Below are 20,977 nucleotides of genomic sequence, written 5' to 3' on the forward strand. Positions count from 1 at the left end.
TCAAACACTAGCCTTATGACTTAAGCCTGATGTTGAAATCCCTTATTTTGATAATTTTCTGAAAATAAAAAGTCTCACACTTAATTCAAACACAGGAGCAAAACCAAAACTTGGAGATGAGAGAAAGGGAAGGCTTTTCCAAGGAAAAATTACTAGATCATATTAGTGCTGTTGCCTATTTTCTTCATCCTTTTGCAAGAAGAAAAACTAAGCAATAAAGAGATTTTTGGGGAACTACAATTATCATGGCTGGTTAATCAAGAAGGATTCAGATAGACAATATAGAAAGGTCTTTGCACAATTCCATTATACAAAGAGAAATTATGTTCCTAAAGAATGGTTTGGTTCACATTCCTTTTACAACTGTGACAAGTGATCGATTCTTTCCCTTGATTTTTGCAAAATCCATGGGATCAAATTAATCATCTAAATTGAACAGAAACACAAAACATGAAAGATCACTGGTTCCAAGTCTCCATGCATAATAGGAGACTTTTGTCTAATATATGAAAATACAGAAAGAAATTGTTTTCTCCAATTTTATCCTATTTCATGAAAATCAAACATGTATTTAAATTAAAGGTTAATGGCAGGTTTTCTTTTACATCCCACTCCAATCCTGCTTTGTGCACACAGTCTCAATCAGAGATGATCAGCAATCTCATTATAGGTAAACAGCAATCTTTGTGGTAATCATTTCTTCCCATACCATGTCACAATTCCTGATGCCTTGTTTTCTTAATAGCTTTTTGTTATTGGAAAAGCACATATATTTGTTGTTTGCTTTTTCATCCATTTTGTCAAGCTATCTTGAGTTCTTATTCTCAATCTTTTGCCATTTTCTTTAACTTCTCTTTTTTAATTGGTTATGATATGCTATCGAATGGTCAAGTCATTTCCACAACTTTACATTCTTGGATAACAATAACATTATCTAAAATAACAACCCTCTTGAATGCCTTAAAGAATTATACCATCACATTGACAGAGACCCTGTTCCATCTTTATGAGTTGATGTCCGCAAGTGTTGTATAGATGGCATTGATGCAAACAAAAGATGAATATGTGAATCATGGATCAAAATGTCGATCAGGTTGGCCATACCAGTATGGTAATGGTATGCACTGCTATATCATGTGTTGGTACAGGTTGGTACTGGTCAAACCTTCGTTCATAATTTTGTACCATATCGACATTTCAAGCTTAGCTCGGCATGGTACGGTATGAGCGTACCGAGCGATATGCTCTGACGTACCACTCGGTATATACATATATATATATACATATATATATATACATATATATATATACATATATATATATATATAATAAAAAAGTTAAAAAATAAAAAGTGGGCGATGTCGTCGAGGCGAGGTCGCCTCGTTTCTTCTCCCCGTGCGGATGAGGAGAAGTCGCCGACGACGCCGAGGCCTCGTCGCCTCAGACGAGGAGGCGACATCTCATCTGCGTGTACGGCAAGGGAGGGCGGTGACGGATCGAGATCGTCAAGGGAGAGCAACGCCGGATCACCAAGTTCTCCCTCTTCTTCCTTCTCCCTTGGCTAATACCGCATGGTAGCGAGCGGCGACAGTCGAACTCGATCGTTACCGACCGATTTCGGGCGATAACGGGACGGAAACATCCCCAATTGACAGTACCACCCAGTAGCAGGTGGTCCGCATACCGATCTGTTGGCGGACCGAAACGTATCGCCTGGTAGGGACGATATCATTCGAAATTAAAATCCTTGGGTCAAACAACTACAAGCAAAGAGAGAGAACAGATAAAAGAAAGATGAGGGAAGGAGAGGATGGAGGCATACACTTGAGTATTTGACAAACAAGAACGAAGGTGACCTCGTTATGAATGTAGGGGTAATAAAGGAGAGGCTCAATGGAGGTAGTGGCACGTTGGGATTGGTCCGCCTTGTTCTTGCTGCTCATCTTGGAGTTGGCATAGGAAAGGGGGAAAGAAGAGGGAAGAGAGAGAAGGATTACAGCTGCTTAGATTTATTTAAAACAAAGAAGAAAGCAATGTATGCAAGTTCGAATAATACCGTCCGGTACGGGCGATACGTATCGGTCCGTCAGCTGACCGGTACACGGACCGCCCGTTACCGGGCGAAACAGAATATATATATATATATATATATATATATATATATATATATATATATATATATATATACGAGGTAACGTCGCCCCGCGTGGGAGAAGGAAAAGGCGGTATACCACTCAGTATACAGTATCATACCCATAACGAGCGAGCGTCGAAACTCCGGTACGGTACGATATTTCAATCCTTGGAAGAAAGTATCCCCAAATCAGTCGTGGGAGGTAGGCTTACGGTAAGTAAAGTTCAGTATTAATTAGCTTATCGCCTGATAGGTCTGATATGGTAAGATTATCAAGAAATAAGCTTAAATTTGGACCAAACCAAGTAAAATTGCCTGATCAGCATATTGGCCAACCATTGAACTGGTAAATACCAAACCATACCTCCCAGTATAATTGAGACTTAAATCCATGACATAAATATCATCCCAATCCATGAAAGTATCTGCTTGAACAAAAATACAAGTACATATTCATGAGAATAACTCCCAAATCATCTTAGGATAGTAACAACTGTAAGTTATGACATTTAGTCAACAACTTTACAAAGTTATCAAAATATCCTTGCCTCATTCAATGTAAATGTCATCTTTGGCTGCATTGCAAATTCTGATGAACACAAATTGAATAGAAAATTAATGCTATAACAATTTCCCCAGAATATTTTTCCTGTTATTGCCCACCTCTTCAACATAACAACTAGCACTAAGTACAGATGATACAACAAAACAATATATCAGAAGCAAGAGGAGAAACATTGTGTAGAATGAGAAAAACTACATTATGCATAGTGCAAAGTTGGTGGAAAAGTGAAAACTTGTATATCAGACAAGAACAATTACAGATCAAAAGTCTCTATGGAGACATTCGGATTAGTTAGTGCATTGTTACACGAGTGACATGTCTCAGTTTTAAATCCACGTATGAGCGTCATGTACGTCATTTGATGTAATGGTAATTTCTTCAAATTTTAAAAAAATTTGAAATATGTCATGATACACTAAACTTCTTTGCACAGAAAAAAAAAAAAACAACAAGCAACTATTTAGAATTGATGAAATACAACATCAAGCATTAAGACCTGACTGGCATATCAGTTCAGTCCTAAAAGGCAAAACTAGTGTGCCAAAGCAATGTAGGAAAGAAATAAAGGAAACAAATATAGGAAGAAAGACTGAAACATTTATAAGAAAACCAAACTGAATATTTGAACTGGAAAACTTGTAATTATAAAAATAAACTAACCATGTAAAATATCTTCTTCAAGCAATTTTAGGACGAGCAATAAAGGTGGGGATCTGGAAAATGATGCACCTAAGCAACTAAGATTGTTAACCTGTAAAAATAGTTGTAAATTTTAATGTTGTCAAACATCATCATTTTCAGAGGAAAAGCAAATTAAAACATACCAGAAGACCAATATTTTCATTTTTGGAGGCAAGGATTTCCTTCATTTTTGAATGCAAGGATGTAATTGCAGTTGGTAGCAAATCCCCAGGCATGCGACCATATCTGTTAAATAGTAAATTATAAACAAACATAATGCAAAATAATATCACAAAAGAAAAGATAAATTGAGTACTGTTACTGCCTTCATGGTTTATACGCAATAAAGAAGAAGCAAGTCTGATATGACATCTATTAATGGTTTTTACATTTTAAACATTGGCCTGGTAGTGATTTATCAAACCCACTTACCAAAGATTGAGGGTTTGAAACCTTATCTGATATATTTTTATACCTTAAACATTTGTTTGGTGATAGTGTACCAGATGCAATTACCAAAGGCAAGGGTTTGAAATCTCATCTCATATATTTTACACCTTAAATATTGGTCTAGTTATGGTGTACCAAATCCACTTACCAAAGGTTGATGGTTCGAGACCTCATCTGATATATAGCATCTTAAACATTGGTCTAGTGGTGGTGTACCAGACTCGCCAAAGGTTGAGGGTTTGAAACCTCATCTGACTTATTACCTAAAACATTGGTCTGGTGGTGGTGTACCAAACCCACTTACCAAAGGTTGAGGGTTTGAAATCTCATCCAATATATTTTTACATCTTAAATATTGTTCTGGTGGTGGTGTACAGACTTACTTACCAAAGGTTGAGAGTTCAAAACCTCATCCGATATATTTTTACACTTGAAAGTTTAAACATTGGTCTGATAGTGATATACCAAAGTCACTTACCAAAAATTGAGAGTTTGAAACCTCATCCAACATATTTTTTACACCTTAAATATTAGTCTAGTGGTAGTGTACCAGACTAATTTACCAAGGGTTGAGGGTTCGAAACTTCATTCAGTATATTTTTTTCTTTCGTCACTTACCCTTTGAAGGAAAAAAAAGAAGCAAGTCTCAAAACTTTCAAACAATTGAAACAAAATTAAAAAGCCACAATTTAAAATATTTGTCCAACCGAGTATTGGTAATGGTGCATATAGTTTTATAGTGCTCTAACCACACACAACTTTTTTTTATTAATACCCAACCCAACAGAATTAGTCGACATACCAAACGGTATACCGGCATCATATCGATATGATATGATATGTTAATGAAATTAGTGTTGGACCAGTACTTAAATCCACAATGAAAACTAAAAGGCTTCTGCAAAATTTGAAAGACTCCACACTATCAATAGTGGAAAGAAAGGTTCAACACTGTTGGGCATCATGTAATATGCACTAACAATTCTAGATTTCAGAATATGATGAAAAAACAGATAGGAATAAGCATTAAGGAGAGAATCGAAATCATACGGGGAGGCAGATATCAAAACCAAGATGACTTTGAGCAGTGATGAAATAAGTCCATTATGAGTTTCATGTTGCAGAAGATACAATAAACCTGCAACACAAAGATCAACTTATCATGCATAGGACACTGCAATTAAACAAGGACGTATAGCTGAAAAAGGAATAAGTTATGGATAAAATCTGCATTTGATATGGTATGTAGAATCACTGCCACTGTCAAGTGGATCTTCAGAAAAAATAAGTTTGTAAATGAATACAGTAATTTATTTCCACATTCATGGGTTAATAGAACACAAATTTCTTCCAAGATGCCACATGAAAGAATAACTGACATAATAATATGAAGACGACATAATAATATGAAGACGAGAATGACAATAATAAGGGACCTATCACCCAACTGTCTGGGTAAGCTACAGGATTTTTCCTATCACCGAGTTTGATCAAGAGGCGCCTGCCTACTTGGAGGGTAGTTCACACCAGGGACTCCTAATTGACTCAACTTATTATATTAATATAAGCTCAGCTACTTGTCTTTTTTTTCTTTCCAACAAACATCTTCAGAGTACTTGGTGAATATAAAGGATATAGGTATGCAAGATGGGCAGGCTAACCTAAGCCCAAACTGACATATAGCACAGGGTTTGGCAGGATTCAGTTTGGACCATTGGGAATGGGCTAAAAAGTGTCAGTGGAAACTAGCAATTCGGTCAGGATTGGGCTGAGGGGTTAGGTAATGGTAGCCCAACTCAACCTCTCTACAAAGTAACTAAAGAGAAATCCCTTGTCATATGCCCCCTATAGGTTACCCAGCTGCTGCCCCTAACATCTAAGTTGTAACACATCTTCTTTCTTTTTCACAATGTTTGACACCAGTTGTCCCTTCATTGTCTCATATCTCTCAAATCCTTTATTACCGTCACAAATCTATATCCGTCAAACCACTCTCTCTCATGGTGCAGGAAGCATTGTCCTCCATTGCCTGTGCCACCTCCAGCAAAGTTGGTCACTTCTCCATCAGTGGTGCAAGTGGCCACCTCACCGACCTTGCTCATGATGCTTTCCCCTCCTACTGGCACTATCACCATCTGAGACCAAAATTTTAAATGTTTGAGTTTTGACAATCTTCTATATTCCTATTCTGACTGAAAATATTTGTCTTATGCATCTTTTTTCTATTTAAAATCTCTTGTGTTTGCTTTTACATTTGAATTTATTTTAGTGGATTTGTTTGCCCTTGTTATGATTTGGTGATTCTTTTAATGGTTTAAGGTTTAGTTTTAGTTGGATGGTAGAGATTGGAGATGTTGACGAGCCCCTCATGTATCACCCAACTAACTCAGGCCAACCTTACCAGACCGCTGGCTAGCCTTGAGTTACAGGAACCCATTTCAGGGTTCGGACAGAGTGGCTCATTAAAAAAAATCATTAAAAACTTGTGTTGGTTTTGGCTCTGCAGTAATCCAATCAACTGGCTAGGTTCAAACCCTATTGGGTACATCATACCACCTTATAAGCTATTTACTCCCATTTTATTTCTGATTGAATCTAGCAACTTTGCTATTGACCCCATACACCCATAATAACATCCTTGTCTTATCGACAATAGTTTGGGTCCATGATTCCTAACCGCCCAAGATTCTGATCCATGAGAATATCTTATCTTACAACCATCTAATTTTTTTTCTGATGACCCTCTCCAGTTTAACAATCCTTCTTTAAGTTTATGCATCTTCAGTAATGGTTTCTTCTTGTTAAACAATCTAAGAAACCTGAAACTCTAATTCTTGAAAATTTCTTGACTATATTCCCTAAATTTTTCTCTTTGTATTGCTAAAGTTGCATGTCATAAACCAGTATGCAAGAATTAAATATCATAAATGAGAAAATACTAACCAACAAGAAGGAAATGAAAAGAATTGTAAAACCATGGAATATTTATTCAGAGGTAGAGCACCATAAGGTACTAGCCTAGGAGACTGTGCTGTCTCAAAGGTGTCATTGCCAATTTTGCAATGTGATGAGCATGTGAGCCTTAGTATGTGGCCCACGCTGTAACATGCTAGCACATAACGAACAAAAGGTTGTTTCAGTAAAGGTGATCCTTGGATGAAAACAACAATTCAAAAATCGTTTTACAAGGCAAAGTATTAGTGAGAGACTATCCAACTCATCTCAAATTAAGAAAATGAGACTCAATGGGAAACAAGAATAAAAGAAACATAAAGCATCGTATGCTTTGTGGTGTAGATAAATCTACAGAACATGATTGACACGAAGCGCAAAACAGAAGATATCTAGGAAGTTCTTTTGAGTTACTTGATCTAAGTAAATTAAGCAATAAGCCACATTAAAAAATATGATTGGCATTGTCGCAACTTGCTAGGATCCCCCACACTCAGGTATTCATATGAACAACAAAAACATGAAGTTAATTCAAGTATTCAAGTATTCAACAAAAACAAACGATAAGCCTCTGAGAAGACTCAGAAGGATTTATGTTACAAATTTCTAATCAAACATGTAGCCAAAAAAATACACCAGACAAGGAAGTAGTAATAGAAAACTAATTAAGATTATAAAAGAATACAAACATGGTCCAAGCATTCCACCAATCAATCTAAAAGTTTGAAAATAAGGACTAATATTATGCACCTGTATGCAATTGCATTAGCTTTTGTCCCAGTGAGCTAGACAATGTAGTAAATGATCCACATTTTGAAGATTCTTTGTATTCAGCTACTTGTGATAATGTTAGAGAATGTCCGTCCAACATACTAGCCAAAACAGAAGTTGATTCGATCCGTACCTGTAGACAAAAGGGAAGAATCGATTGAACATACAAATAGGTAATAGGAAAATAAAACACAACCACTTGAAAGAAGAGGTTGACAGAATCCACAGATTACAAACAGTAATGCAAAACCAAGAGAAGATATAATCTTCCTCGACAAATGTGCATGTATGCTCCTCGGTAAGAAAGAAAACATCATATACGCAGTGAGTGGCAAAGCAGGGAATTTGACGTGTTAGAAAAGTCTGCAGTAAAAAGTAATCAACTCCATAATGGAGTCATGCTATGAAGCACAGACACGGACATGACACGAACACATCGAGGACACAAATTATATTTAATATTCCATAACCTTTTATAGTCTCTCCATACACTTACTAATGTAGCTTATTAATAAAATAAGTCCAATTTCCATAACAATTGTTGGAGCTTATTAATGTTGTAGTCATGATGCTGCTATCTCTGTGTTACTAATGAACATCTAACTTGCAGTTTGGACTTAAACCAAATGGATTTTTTTGTCATGAAGAAGAACACACTCCAAGATGCGCTTTGTCCCTACAATCATGAATCAACGACTAGAATAATATGTTAACAATTTAACTACTAAAAAAATAAATTTACCTACTAGAATAATCAGCAGTAAAAAAAAACCAGGTTAGCAATAAAAACTCAGATTAAAACCCCAGATTTTAAAACCCAGATTCAAAAACTAAAAAAATAAAATAGGTAAATTAATTGACCTTCGTTGGACGCCACCCAAATTAAAAAAATAAAAAATAAAATAGGTAAATTAATTTACCTTCATTGGACACCGCTGAGAAAGAAGCTTCGCTGGATGCCGACAAGATCGCCAAGTGCCCGAGAGCATGCGACGGCTACCGGGTCGCAGGTGGGTCGCTCGGGGCGATGGGTGCAACAACACGATGACAATGCGATGGTCATAGAGGGGTGCTCGGAGCGAAGGGCATGAGAGCACGACAACGTGCAACAACAGAGGGGGGGCTCAGGGCGAAGGGCTCAATCATCACGACAACACAAGATGACAGAGAGGCGAGCTCGGGAGGAGGGCTCGAGAGTGCTACAACACGCGACGATAGAGAGGGGGCTCAAGTTAGATGGCTCGACAACACGACAATGCGCGACAGCCATCGGGTCGTAGGTGGGGCACTTGGAGCGGAGGGCTTGGTAGCGCGACTCTGTCAGAGGCTTCGTAGGGACGCAGGTCAATTGGCAAGGGGCGGGGCCAAAGGATGATGATGGGACGCAAGTGGGGAGCAGGCTTCACTAGACCGAATGCAGGCGACGGGTGGGGCAGAGCCTGCCTCTTCCACAGGTGGGGCGAAGCAAAGGCTACACTGGTGAGGAAGAAGGGAAGCCGGTGAGGAAGAAGGGTTCAATCGAGTCTTAAGGTATTTAACGCCAACGATAGGTAAGAAAATCCTTCCTCAATTCGTGAGAAAAAGGATTCCAAGCCTTCACAGTCCACTCGCAGTGAGGAATCCCAGTTTCACAACACCTTCGCAGTCGTGGCACAGAATCCCGACTTCGACATTCTAAGTCGTATCCAACACAATTAAAAAAGAAAAAGACAAGGCTGGACAGACGTCCAACACGTGTCTGAATGTGTCAATGACGAACCTGTGTCTGACACGTGTTAGACACGGGTATGCCACTTAATCTAGCATGTCCATGCTTCATAGGAGCCATCTTTACTGGTGGCATTGCAGTTTGTTCTTCAACAATAAAGATGAGCTTCTAGAAAACCGGCTTTTGAAAAACCTTAAGTATATTTCACAGGTAAAAGGCATCAAAGGGAAGTCCATATGAAGACAAAAAACACACAACAGACTTTCAAAAAGCTTACCTTTATTATGGGATCAAAGAGCAAACATGTCATCAGATTAGCCTCGAATTTTCTGCGGAACAACAATTGCACAAAGTGATGGTAAAAAGAGAAAATAAAGAAAAAAAAGCTCATAGCATCAAAAGGTCAATTGAGTCGAACCTTGATTGTAGCACATCATTCTCAGGTAAAAGTAGCATCCAGAGAGAAGTAAGTGACTTTGGATCAGCATGGCAAAGATCCTTAGAATAGAAATAAAACAAGTACAAAATGCTCTCAGCACACTATTTTGAAATAGCAATAGATTTCAGAATTTTGACAACTGGATGGAACCAAAAATTACAGGACCTAGTATCAACTATCAAGCATGGTAAAAGCAAGGCCTCCAACCTAAAAATCTAATAGCTTTATGTTTTAACTCATCATGCATCTATACAGATTTTTAAATAGGTCTACATTAAAAGAAAGGATGACTACATCTCAAATCAAATAATCAATAACCACCTTCTATTCTATGGCCCATTAGAAAACGTTTTCGAATTTTTTGTTTCATAAAGTTCTCCAACTACTTCAAAGAAATTTTAAAGAGCATATGAAAGATATATTCAGCTCTAATTGGCAAACAACTAAGATTTATGCACACAAACCTATCAATGGAGCCTTTTGCATTACCTGTTGCATCTACTTGTCATTCACTGCTTATTTGGATGATCTCAACTACTATCAACTTCCTAACAGTCTAACAGCCAAGGCATCATTAGAAGAATAATGTTTTTACAAGCTACAGCTAACATCAAATATCTCGACCTTATGAAAAATAATTCAGCTTAACCATCTTACTTTTTGAGCAAAACAGCAGCTTTAAGTCCTGACATGGGACTTAAAGCACCCTACAACAATACATCTTTTCTTTAGTTGATAAGATTGCAACAAACCTGAACTTGCAGAAAAGTTAACCTGAGGGATTTAATGTAAACAAGAAAGTACCTGTATGCAAGTAAGTGCAGCCAACCTAACTTTTGAGCTTCTGAAACGGTCTATATGCTTAGAAGAGCCATCGCTATCACTATGATCCGAATCTGATGATGTGAAACCATATTTTGAAGGCACATGGTCTGAAGAACACTGAGCATCCAGTGTGTCATTATTAGGACCATCCTTCTTGCGCAAGTGTGGTGGTTTATAAGGACCGGGAACACTTTTTATGGATTCCCCCAACCCAGATTTTATGCCAGAAGAAATAAATGCTTTTTCCTTCAAATCACTGATCATAGGTCGTAATGAAGATCTACTGGGGAGACCATACACAAGAAATAATTGCAATGTTGCTACCAAACCTGGCACCTTAGATTTTCACAAAGAAAGTTATCGAAGGTTAACTAACAAAATTCATTCAAAATAAAGACACAGCAGAAGCTACAGACATACATGCCCTGAAAGAGAACCTTTTGGCTCCAAAAGAACCAAATGCAGACAATTAAGAAGATTCAACAAAAGCCTGCAAAAAGATAAGAGGTTATATTCAAGACTTCTGCTTGTCCAATTATGGGAAAAAAGTACCTTGACATGACAGAGTTTTCAAGCAGCAAGTTCTTCGACACCAAGTAATCTATTACTTTCCTCAATACCTGGTGACAAGATAAAATATGCCACAGCAACTATAGATACAGAGACAAGTTAAAACAAAGAAAACAAGCTCACCTCAATTGTTGATTGCCATAAGTTGGCCGGGATAGAAGTTCCAATTCCAGTTAAAGCATCACACATCATGGAAAGTGCATGAGTTTGTATGTCCCATAAAATGTTGCATAGAGGATTTCTATGTCCAGAATCATTGAAAGGACTGTGGGTTCCATGTGGATGATGTAGGCTAAATAACTCAGCATGCAAGCATGAAACAAGACAAACAAGAAGCCTGACTAACTCCATAATCTCAGATAACGAATTGTTTCTTCTATATGCTTTGACAGCAAGCCTGAAAATTTTGGTAAAGAATTATTTGTCATATAACTTACAGCATCCAAAAATGTGAAAGGTATTTGATTTTTTAAATGCAGAAACCAAAAGATGATACCTTCTAAGCACCCAAAAAATGGTTTATTTAGTAATATTATAATCATGGCATTTCTACACAAATACCTCAATGACATCCTCTGATATAATGATGCCAAGGTAGCACCTGACTTTCTTATCATGGTAAATTTGGACAGAAAACTTGTACAGAAGTAAAAACAAATCTGTGTTCTCTGACCGGTTTCCTATAGTGAGCTTGATCAGAAAAGGCCTGAGTCACCAGACACTTATTTGTCTCAAGATACCTAAAAAACAAAAGCAGGATTAGGTGATGAGCCAACAACTAGGTAGCAGCTCAGCTGGATGGCATGCTGGACAGCATGTTTTATGCTGACTCAACCAACCAAAATAACCAGCCAAAGCACTTGTTGGATTTATTGATTTTGGCACTGGCTTAAACCAACTAATTTTCTCCCATGTGCAGAAGCCAACAATCAGCCCAACTGCATTACTGAATTAACATGAAGTGGTCTGATCGACCCAAATGCTTATCAGCCATCCTGAGGTTTCCCCTTCGTGAACGCTGTTGACAAAGCAGCAACTGCTAGCTAAATGACGCTCACACAAATTGTGAAAACTTGGGATCATGACAAACTTGATATAAAAAAATTAATCACACACAAGTTTACTGAATTAATGGTCCAAAGAAAGGAATAAGGCACCAAGGATCCATGTGACAGACTAGTGACTACTACAATGTGCCCTGCTCAAGACATCACCAGCAGTGTCTTGCTATCCAATGTGCCCTGGTTAAGACATCAAGAACTCAAGAAATCAAAACTGAGATATTGAACCCATATCATTTAAACTCTAGAGGATATAGATGCCCACATTAGATGATGCAAGTTGATTAGAGTTATTGGTGGGAAAAAAGCTAGAGGATACCTAAAAATACTTTGTTGGAAATCGACCTAAATAAAGCTCAATAATAGCAGGAAAAAGGATCCATGTAGTCATCCCCAAATAGCCGAAACTAAGAATGGTGGTCATTGCATATTCACTGTACCGATACTGATAAAGTATGTTAGTACCAGGCTACCAGCATATATTGCATGGTTCGTCTAACCGGTCCGTACCAATGTACCGACCAGCTGTCAGTACGGTACATATCGAGCTGTACCAAACATACCAACACATGGTACATGGGAGCATACCGATGTACCGCCAATACCGGTCCCCTATCGGACCGGTACATACCGCCCATACTAAGTGGTATAACATAGTACGACGAACCTTGATATATTGTCCTCACTAATATCACTAAACAAATAAAGCATAAGTTGAAGCATCATATAACTCAACATTATATGATACATTATCTACAGGCCTGATACAGTCAGTACACTAAGGTGTTTAAATCCATGAACATAAATGAGTGAATCAGTGACTAGGGCTACAAGTTTAGCTCAATGATCCCAGACAGACTGTACGTGGCTTTTTAATACAGAGATGCTTTGTAATGAGCCCAAATAAACATAACATGCATGATCATCACATGAGCCAAGCAAGAACTTGTCTGCATGATCGATGCCAATGATGACAGCATTAAAATGATTGTGCCAAGATTGAGGCAGGCTTAATCATGATCAGACCAAACACTACCTTTGGACTGGCAACCAATCTGAAATTTAGCTATGCTCAAATATCATCTAGGTTCGATTAACCAAGCTCGTACATGCATTTATTATTTCAAATATTTTTAACAGGCCTGGCTATGATGCTCAAATAATCCTATAATGAATGTGGTTGAAACAAAATGATATATAAGTAACTACAGAATTTCAAAGAGCAACTACTGTGATTATGTTGGGCAATGCCTAAATGACCTTAGATAGTGCAAACAGGAGGTCTCCTCGACAAGGCAATCTTTTCGTCACTGCCAATTTCACATATTACACAAAAAAATGGACTTAGACATCAGGTTGTTATGATGAAATCTAAAGATAAATGCATAGTAGTACAACTTCAAGAATTCTCTTATTTATCTTTTTGCTTCAGATGAAAACAACATATGCAGATTGTGTTGATTCATTATCAACGAACAAACACCAAGCAAGTGAACAAGCACTGAGAAAGAAGGCTGAGAACTATTAACAAAATTGTTATAGTTCACTAACCTGAGAATATCTAAGACTTCGGTTAGTGCTTTCATTCTATAAGTGTCGTCCATACAAACACTACTATTATCAGTATTACCAAGCAAGTGCTCCACAACCCTTTTAAGAATGTTCAGTATTACGGTCCAAGAAGAAGAACTAATGCCAAGGAAGACTTTGCAACTAACAGCATGTATCTGCACTGGATATGAACAGCATCAGGGGCAGTAAATGGTAATGGCAGCATGTATAATAAAACAATCTCTGATTACATATTAAGACACAATGTCATACCAACAATTATTAATGTCATACCACTAGAAAACCAAATATCACAAAAGAACAGAAAATATAGAATTTCAAACACAAAAAAAAGGAAAAATTTATAGAATCTCAAACACACTTGATGATAACATTACAAGACATGCAAAGCCTACGACTAGTATCAGACAAAGATATCATCTTTTCCTTGTTAAAAAGGATATCAACCTAAAATCGATAGCACATTTACATAACGCAATTTTGAATAAAATTCATGGATCAAAAGGGACTAATCATTCCAGAGGTTTCACCTTCACGCATTCTAGTACGAAACCATCAGTACAAAGATCATGGTATAAAGCATGACACATGATGGCCACAGACAGGTAAAGCACAGGACAGTCCACGATATAAACTTAATTTCTGAGGTCATAGAATTTTCTATACATAAGTCAGAGAAGAAGAACATCTTAAGAAACTGCTCAGATTCATTACTTACTGTCATTGATGGTACTTCCAGGAACTTAATCTATGTCGCCAGAGGATTTTCAATCCACCAAATTTTGGTCGTAGAAGAATGTATCTACAAAGAGATAATAAACAATTATTTTGCTCTTATTGTTTTTTATTCTTATTAGAATCTTGGTCTATCTTTCTAAAGAGATTTTAAATTGTGGCTGTCTTTGGTTTCTTTGACTAGGGAGGGGTAGAGTACTTGTTTCCTCAGTGTGAGGATGCTTGTTGACCAAAGCGCCAAGCTCTACTTAGCCAAAATAAAAGTTTATGGAAGAACAAACAAAATTTATCGGGTGCATCGTCCTTCTGAATCCAAAAAAAAGAATCCTACCGATGGTCTAAAATTCTCAACCCGTATGCATCAGAGCATTTAATTTGATATACTGAACACTAGAATCCTGAAGATATAATCAAAGAAAAATCAGCAAGTTGTGCTTTTATCCCAAGCCCCAGTGACTTGGATCACTGTTTCGAATAGCTAGATCATTGAAGGAACAACTTGATGCATCAAGATCAACTTGATGCATCGAGAACGCAAGAAAGCACAAAGAATACCAAATGGCACGTCCACAGCAACACATCATCCACATCTTTGCACACCGAAGCCGCCGACGCCAGCTCAGCGAGCAGAACCAAATCCGCAGTCACCTGAAACCATCAAATCTCGCTCCCTCAGGAACAACCCAAAGATCAAAAAGAAGGGTCCGAGAACGGGATTCCAGCGTCACCTCGTGAGGGGGCAGATCGGTTGCGGCGGCGACCATGGCGTCGGAGGGGTGGGAGAGGATGAGATCGCGGAGGAGAGCGAGCAGGGCGGGGGGAGGGGGCGAGGCTAGGGTTTCGTCTCGGAGGGTGAGGAACGCCGTCCGCCAGCAGCGGACGCCGGATGAGGACGGCGCCATAGCGGGACCCGTTTCCAACCCGGACTTCATTTCTGGGTTTTTAAACGAGCGACGCGGAATGCCGGATGAAGACGACGAGATCGCCGGGCCCAATTCCAAGCCCGAGTTCTTTGGTGGGAACGATCCACACATCGGGCCCTTAATCTTCGAGTCTGTTGAGGGTGTACATGTAATTTTGGGAAACGTGCAACAACGAAAGGCTGGGAGAGGGAAGTTTCGAGTCTCTTGACACGCATGATTTGAATTAAGTTATATGGTGTAATAAAAATAAACCCTATTGTGATTATTATTTTGATGGTGTAATCGGGTATCATATTATGCTGTAATCATATTATTGCTTCGACCGTCCGAACAACTGATTATATTTATCTAAAAATACTTTTTAAATATATATATATATATATAATATATAAATTATTTAAAAAAGTAAATAATATAATAAATAATATTAGGCATAAAAAAATTAATAACAGCACTAATACAGTAAACAATTTTAAAAAATCAACCATCATTTTAAACATAAATTTTTAGCTAGATTAAATAATATCTGATGATATCCAAAATATGAATTAAATCCAAACAAAGTGTTCGATAATATAAAAGAAATAGTTATTATGATCAAATGTATATTTATAGTTTATCCATTGTTACAAGTGACTGTATATGAATTTGATATAGATCAAAACATATTTTTTATAGTCGTCAAAATGACATTTGGCAATTCTACTACTTATGTTCATGTTGGTGACGAAAGGGAAAAGGTGTAAAGATGTAAAGGATGATGAGAAAGTGAAGGAAGATTTGAGATAGACGACTGGTGGCCCAAAGAGAGGCGCAATTACACGAGTGATCTCACTTTCTTTCTCACGTCATCCTAATCTCAAAATTATCATACATATTTATATTCAATAAAAAAATATTTAAGTAATTTTAGCTATATTTATAATTTATAAAATTGGATCGGTTTTAATGAACAAGAATTGTGACGTGCCATTTGTATTGGATGGCCCGGACCGGGTTCAACCCCAGCGGCTTAATGGACGGTCTTTTTGCTCCGATTAGAAAGTATTTGTTATGGACCGGGTTCATGGGCCTCAATGTCGTGCGCCAAGCAATCATGACTGGGGTCCGCCGTAGAATTACCATGGTGCGCTCTGTGCTGGCTCGACGCGGGCTCCACATATTGGGTGGGCCCGAAATTTGGGTGGTCAAAAAATCTCGAGTTACGAAATAATACGGTGCTAACTCGGATGATGCGAGAAATATGCACGAGACTTGACTCTCGGTAATAGAATTTGAGGAGGTCAGAGAGCGAGAGAGAAAGAGAGTCGGGCTGTGCACGTGTTAACCGTGGAAAAGCCGACCCAACCTGCGGTGCATGTGTTTCCGAACAGGACAAGTAAATATATAGATGTATATGGCGTGCCTAATGATGGGGGCCAGTCCACGCCGGGACCCACGGGCTCGCCTATCCACATCATTGTCGCTCCTTCGTGGGGCCCGTCCCCCACTCACCCCTCCATCTTCGTATGCCAGTCATGAGAGAACAGGTTACTCGCTGAAGCTACTTGCTAATTAGGCAAAACTTGGACAAGGCCATGGCGGAGGACAGACAAATGGAGATGTACTTAAGTGGTCATGGCTTTGTGGGTTTCTGCAATGGCTGAAAGCTGAGCTAGGGTAGAAGCATGATGTTAGAAGGTGGAAAGGGGCGGTGGGGACGACGCCAAAAGAAATCTAAAAGGAAAAGGTGATGGATGGATGGATGGATAGAAGGTGCGGGCGGTCCCACACACGCTGGAGTGGGCAGTGGAGGTGGCTGTTCAATTACGTCTCCGGCAATGTCCTCCTCTTTAATCGGAGGTGTGTGTAGTACTTTGCAAATCCGACTCCTATTTGCTTGCATAACCTGATAAACCAATATCATTACCTCTGTCGAGCTTGTCATTCTAAGCTCCCACTTTGTTTGTGGCTGGAGACTGTTCCTAACCCTCACAGACAACAACAACTCTATTTATCATGTAACGCAGAAACAAAAGCAGAAGAAACTGTTTATGTTTTTCGAGTCAGAGAAGAGGGGAGAGAGATGCGTTATTTCTGATGAGCTCATCAAGTAGGTCATCTTTTGATCCACACAACTCATTCATAGGTTTCCGTGACACCCATAGAACGCTGTTCGACCATTATTATTATATTTACATGTAATAGATATATACATACATACCAAAATATGATATATATATATATATATGTATATATATGGATATATCTTTGATTTCTTTAGCATTTGCATAGTGGGAAGGTGGGTGAAAGCGGATGAGCCTCACCGAAGCTTTACTTATTATACCCGCTGTCCCCCGTTTCCGTTCTCTGCAACTCTCTCTCTCTCTCTCGCTCTCGCCCGTCTCCTCTCCATCACCTTCTCGCTCGTCGGCACGCGAGGTGGTTGCAGAGGAGGCTTTTGATCTTTCTCCCTACAATTTTTTGGGTGGCAGAAGAAAGCCTGAGAGACATGTTATCCATGACCAACACTTGAAAAGTTGCCATCTCCCATTTATTTCTCCACCACTGTTCTCCAGCTGCCTCTTTTCTTCCTCTCTTCTCTATCTCTGCTGCGTCTTCTTGTTGGGCTCGGATCATTTCACTTCACGTAGTGGCCAATCCGAAGAAATTTGACGTTGTTGAGTGGTTCAAGTCCCAAGACAGGTTTGATCCGTCTTCGTGCTCCCCTCTGAGAGAAAAGTGCGGGAGAACGAAAGATCCAGATCTTACCTGCTTAGATCTCAGTGCCTTCATCGCCGTCTTTCTCCAGGTAATACCTACAGGTGAGCTTTCCATACTGAGAATGTTAAATTTCGTCGATCATGGATATCTGCGTTTCTCTTGTAAGGAAATTAGGTCAGCGAGTTAAGATGCAACTAAAGATCTCCATGGTTTTCTTCCTCTTCTCGTTCTTTTGTCCACTTCGGTGGAGATCTGCATGTCAAGTTAATCATCGCTCACCGCACGCCCTAAGCATCCTCATGAAAGCATTTCTTAGAAATGCACCTTGTTCATGCGATCTACAGTCCTCGATCAACGGAATGAGAGATCCATGGCATAGAGAAGCGCGAACATGATCGTTACGAGATCTGCTTCACTTCTTTTCTCGCAAGATGTTGCGACAAACACTTAAATGGAAGGAGATATTTCATGGGTGGATTAGTGAACTACGTATGAGCTTTGTCCATATATAGCGTGACAACTCCATAGTTCTCTTGAGCTATTCTTGAGGACCTTCATGCGTGATAGAAATCATTACTATATTGCTTTGTTCAGAAACAAAGAGAAATCTCACTAGTGAACCATCGTTCTTTTGTAGGCCACATTTTTACGAGACATTCCTTGAGGATATCCACCGGATCAAATATATGTCAGGAGCCTTTTTTTATCTTCCTTTGAGTCTTCGATGGACCTCAAACCTAAGTTGTGACGAATGTCTAGCGTGTAGAAGGCAACAGATGTGTTGGGAAAACAAAATGAAGAAAATAGTTGAACAAAATGAAGGTCAAAACATATTTTATCTCACTAAGCATGCAACTTATCTTCAGGCTTTGATGCTTTTCAAATACTTTCATTCAGAATTGCAAGTTCATTTGATACCATAGGAAAACTAATAAGACTTACTGTAGCAATGCTTAGCATAAAAAGAAATCTCATATTTTATAACAGAAATAAGGTGTTTTCTAACTGTAATAGGGTTCACCAACTGTCATTCACATATGATGATGGAAGAAATGTTTGACATTACTAAAGCTCGAGAGTCGCATATAATCTCCCTTAAGAGTAGTGCTGATACATGATGGTTTTATGCCATGCATGTATTCCAGGGTGCAGAGAAAAGAACTGACATATAATTACACTTCTGCAGAGAAATCTTTGGTGCAGTGATACTCCATCACAGCAAAGATAACTATGCTTATTATCATGACATGGTTTGCAGGACCTGGCGCAACATCACGGCAAGAGTATGAACACCATCTCGCACGTTCCACCGGGCTTTCGGTTCCACCCCACCGATGAAGAACTGGTAGATTACTACCTGAGGAAGAAAGTGGCTGCAAGAAAAATCGACTTAGACGTAATAAAAGATGTGGATTTGTATAAAATCGAACCTTGGGATCTTCAGGGTACATCTCACACAAAACCTCAAGTACTTCTGCTCCTTTCAGACTTGAACTGATCATGTTTACACCATCACATAGAGATCTGTAGGATAGGAGCAGAAGAGCAGAACGAGTGGTACTTCTTTAGCCACAAGGACAAGAAGTATCCAACCGGAACTCGAACTAACCGAGCAACCACAGCTGGATTCTGGAAAGCCACTGGAAGAGACAAACCGATTTACTCCAAGCATAGATTGGTCGGAATGAGGAAGACTTTGGTCTATTACAAGGGTCGAGCACCAAATGGCCAAAAGTCAGATTGGATCATGCATGAATACCGTCTTGAAACAAGTGAAAATGGACCTCCACAGGCAAGTTTATTCTCATTTAAACTTCACCTTCTCATGTCAAAGACTGATAGAACAACGATGGCTCATGCAGAGCATGCATTCATATCTACTCTAATATTCTTCTTTAAAGTCTGCAAACTAAAACGCCACCACTGCCGTCTTAGCTAAACTCCTTTAAAATCGATAGCCACATATATACATGTCCTGATCTGAACTTTGTTCTTCTTATACAAAACGTTTACATCTTATACCAGAATGATTATAATTAGATAAACCACTTGCAACATACAATATAATTAATTATACAAGAAATTCTAAGTGGCTTTGGTTGGTTGCATTTTTGACTTAGTTTAGCCTGAATTAAGCAGCTTCATGTTGTGATTTACTCGACTCTTTCATCTGCTACGTTTAGTCTAAAGCGTTTACTGCAGCTTGAAACAATAACCAAGTTCATATTCCCGGCAATTCCTTGATATTTTTAGTCTTGAAGTGCCATGTCTGAATAGATTCTTGCAAAATTGATCTCTTCTTGCAAGTGATGATTATTCTGCATGACATGGTTTTCTACAATCTTATCGTGATCATATGTGTCCTGTAACTTCATGTTACAGGAAGAGGGTTGGGTTGTGTGCAGGGTGTTCAAGAAACGAGTGCCAACCGCAAGAAAGGCAAGTGATGAATTGCCATGGTACGATGAGCAAGGTTCCTTCATGCACGACATCGACTCCCCAAAGAGGACCATGCCGCAGCCTGCCATGGAGTATCATCATCACCACCAACTCTATTCCTACAAGAGAGAGATAAAACTGCATTACCGCTCGCCGCACGAAGCTCTTGATCACGAGCTCCCACCAGTAGAGCCCCCCATGATTTTTAGCTACCTGAACCACGGAGACTCCCTACAGCGACTCATCTTCTCGGAGAATGAAGCAGTGCAACCTCGACACCAACTTCAGGCAACCACGACGGACAACAACGATGAAAACCTAAGCCAAGCATCAGACCAAGTGACGGATTGGAGGATTCTCGACAAGTTCGTTGCAGCTCAGCTCAGCCATGATGGCTCAAAGAAACCTATCTACTCGGATGAAGACGACCTTCTTCAAGTTGCCGATGA

General features: G+C 39.0%; 2 protein-coding genes across 3 annotated transcripts in view; one reads left to right on the forward strand and one right to left on the reverse strand.

The window, feature by feature from the left end:
- Window positions 1-15,423, reverse strand: part of LOC135665224 (uncharacterized) — a 28,390-nt gene extending 12,967 nt beyond the window's left edge. For both annotated transcript variants that reach the window (XM_065177150.1, XM_065177149.1), the window contains exons 1-13: window positions 15,192-15,423; window positions 15,019-15,111; window positions 13,708-13,883; window positions 11,219-11,492; window positions 11,078-11,145; window positions 10,946-11,015; window positions 10,505-10,861; window positions 9,680-9,759; window positions 9,539-9,590; window positions 7,533-7,686; window positions 4,881-4,968; window positions 3,524-3,626; window positions 3,360-3,450 (exon numbers count right to left, since the gene is read on the reverse strand). In XM_065177150.1, the coding sequence (XP_065033222.1) occupies window positions 3,360-3,450; window positions 3,524-3,626; window positions 4,881-4,968; window positions 7,533-7,686; window positions 9,539-9,590; window positions 9,680-9,759; window positions 10,505-10,861; window positions 10,946-11,015; window positions 11,078-11,145; window positions 11,219-11,492; window positions 13,708-13,883; window positions 15,019-15,111; window positions 15,192-15,395 (1,810 nt within the window). In that variant the 5' untranslated portion in view covers window positions 15,396-15,423. The remainder of the gene's footprint in view (window positions 1-3,359; window positions 3,451-3,523; window positions 3,627-4,880; window positions 4,969-7,532; window positions 7,687-9,538; window positions 9,591-9,679; window positions 9,760-10,504; window positions 10,862-10,945; window positions 11,016-11,077; window positions 11,146-11,218; window positions 11,493-13,707; window positions 13,884-15,018; window positions 15,112-15,191) is intronic.
- Window positions 15,424-17,760: 2,337 nt separating this feature from the next.
- LOC135665225 (NAC domain-containing protein 7-like) lies at window positions 17,761-20,966 on the forward strand (the record flags this gene model as incomplete). Its single annotated transcript, XM_065177151.1, has 4 exons — window positions 17,761-18,177; window positions 19,348-19,534; window positions 19,610-19,885; window positions 20,476-20,966. Coding segments are annotated over exons 2-4 (927 nt in total), but the record flags the coding sequence as incomplete, so codon positions are not given.
- Between the last annotated feature and the right edge of the window lie 11 nt (window positions 20,967-20,977).

This window comes from Musa acuminata, unplaced genomic scaffold (genome assembly GCF_036884655.1).
Source record: "Musa acuminata AAA Group cultivar baxijiao unplaced genomic scaffold, Cavendish_Baxijiao_AAA HiC_scaffold_960, whole genome shotgun sequence".
NCBI lineage: Eukaryota > Viridiplantae > Streptophyta > Magnoliopsida > Zingiberales > Musaceae > Musa > Musa acuminata.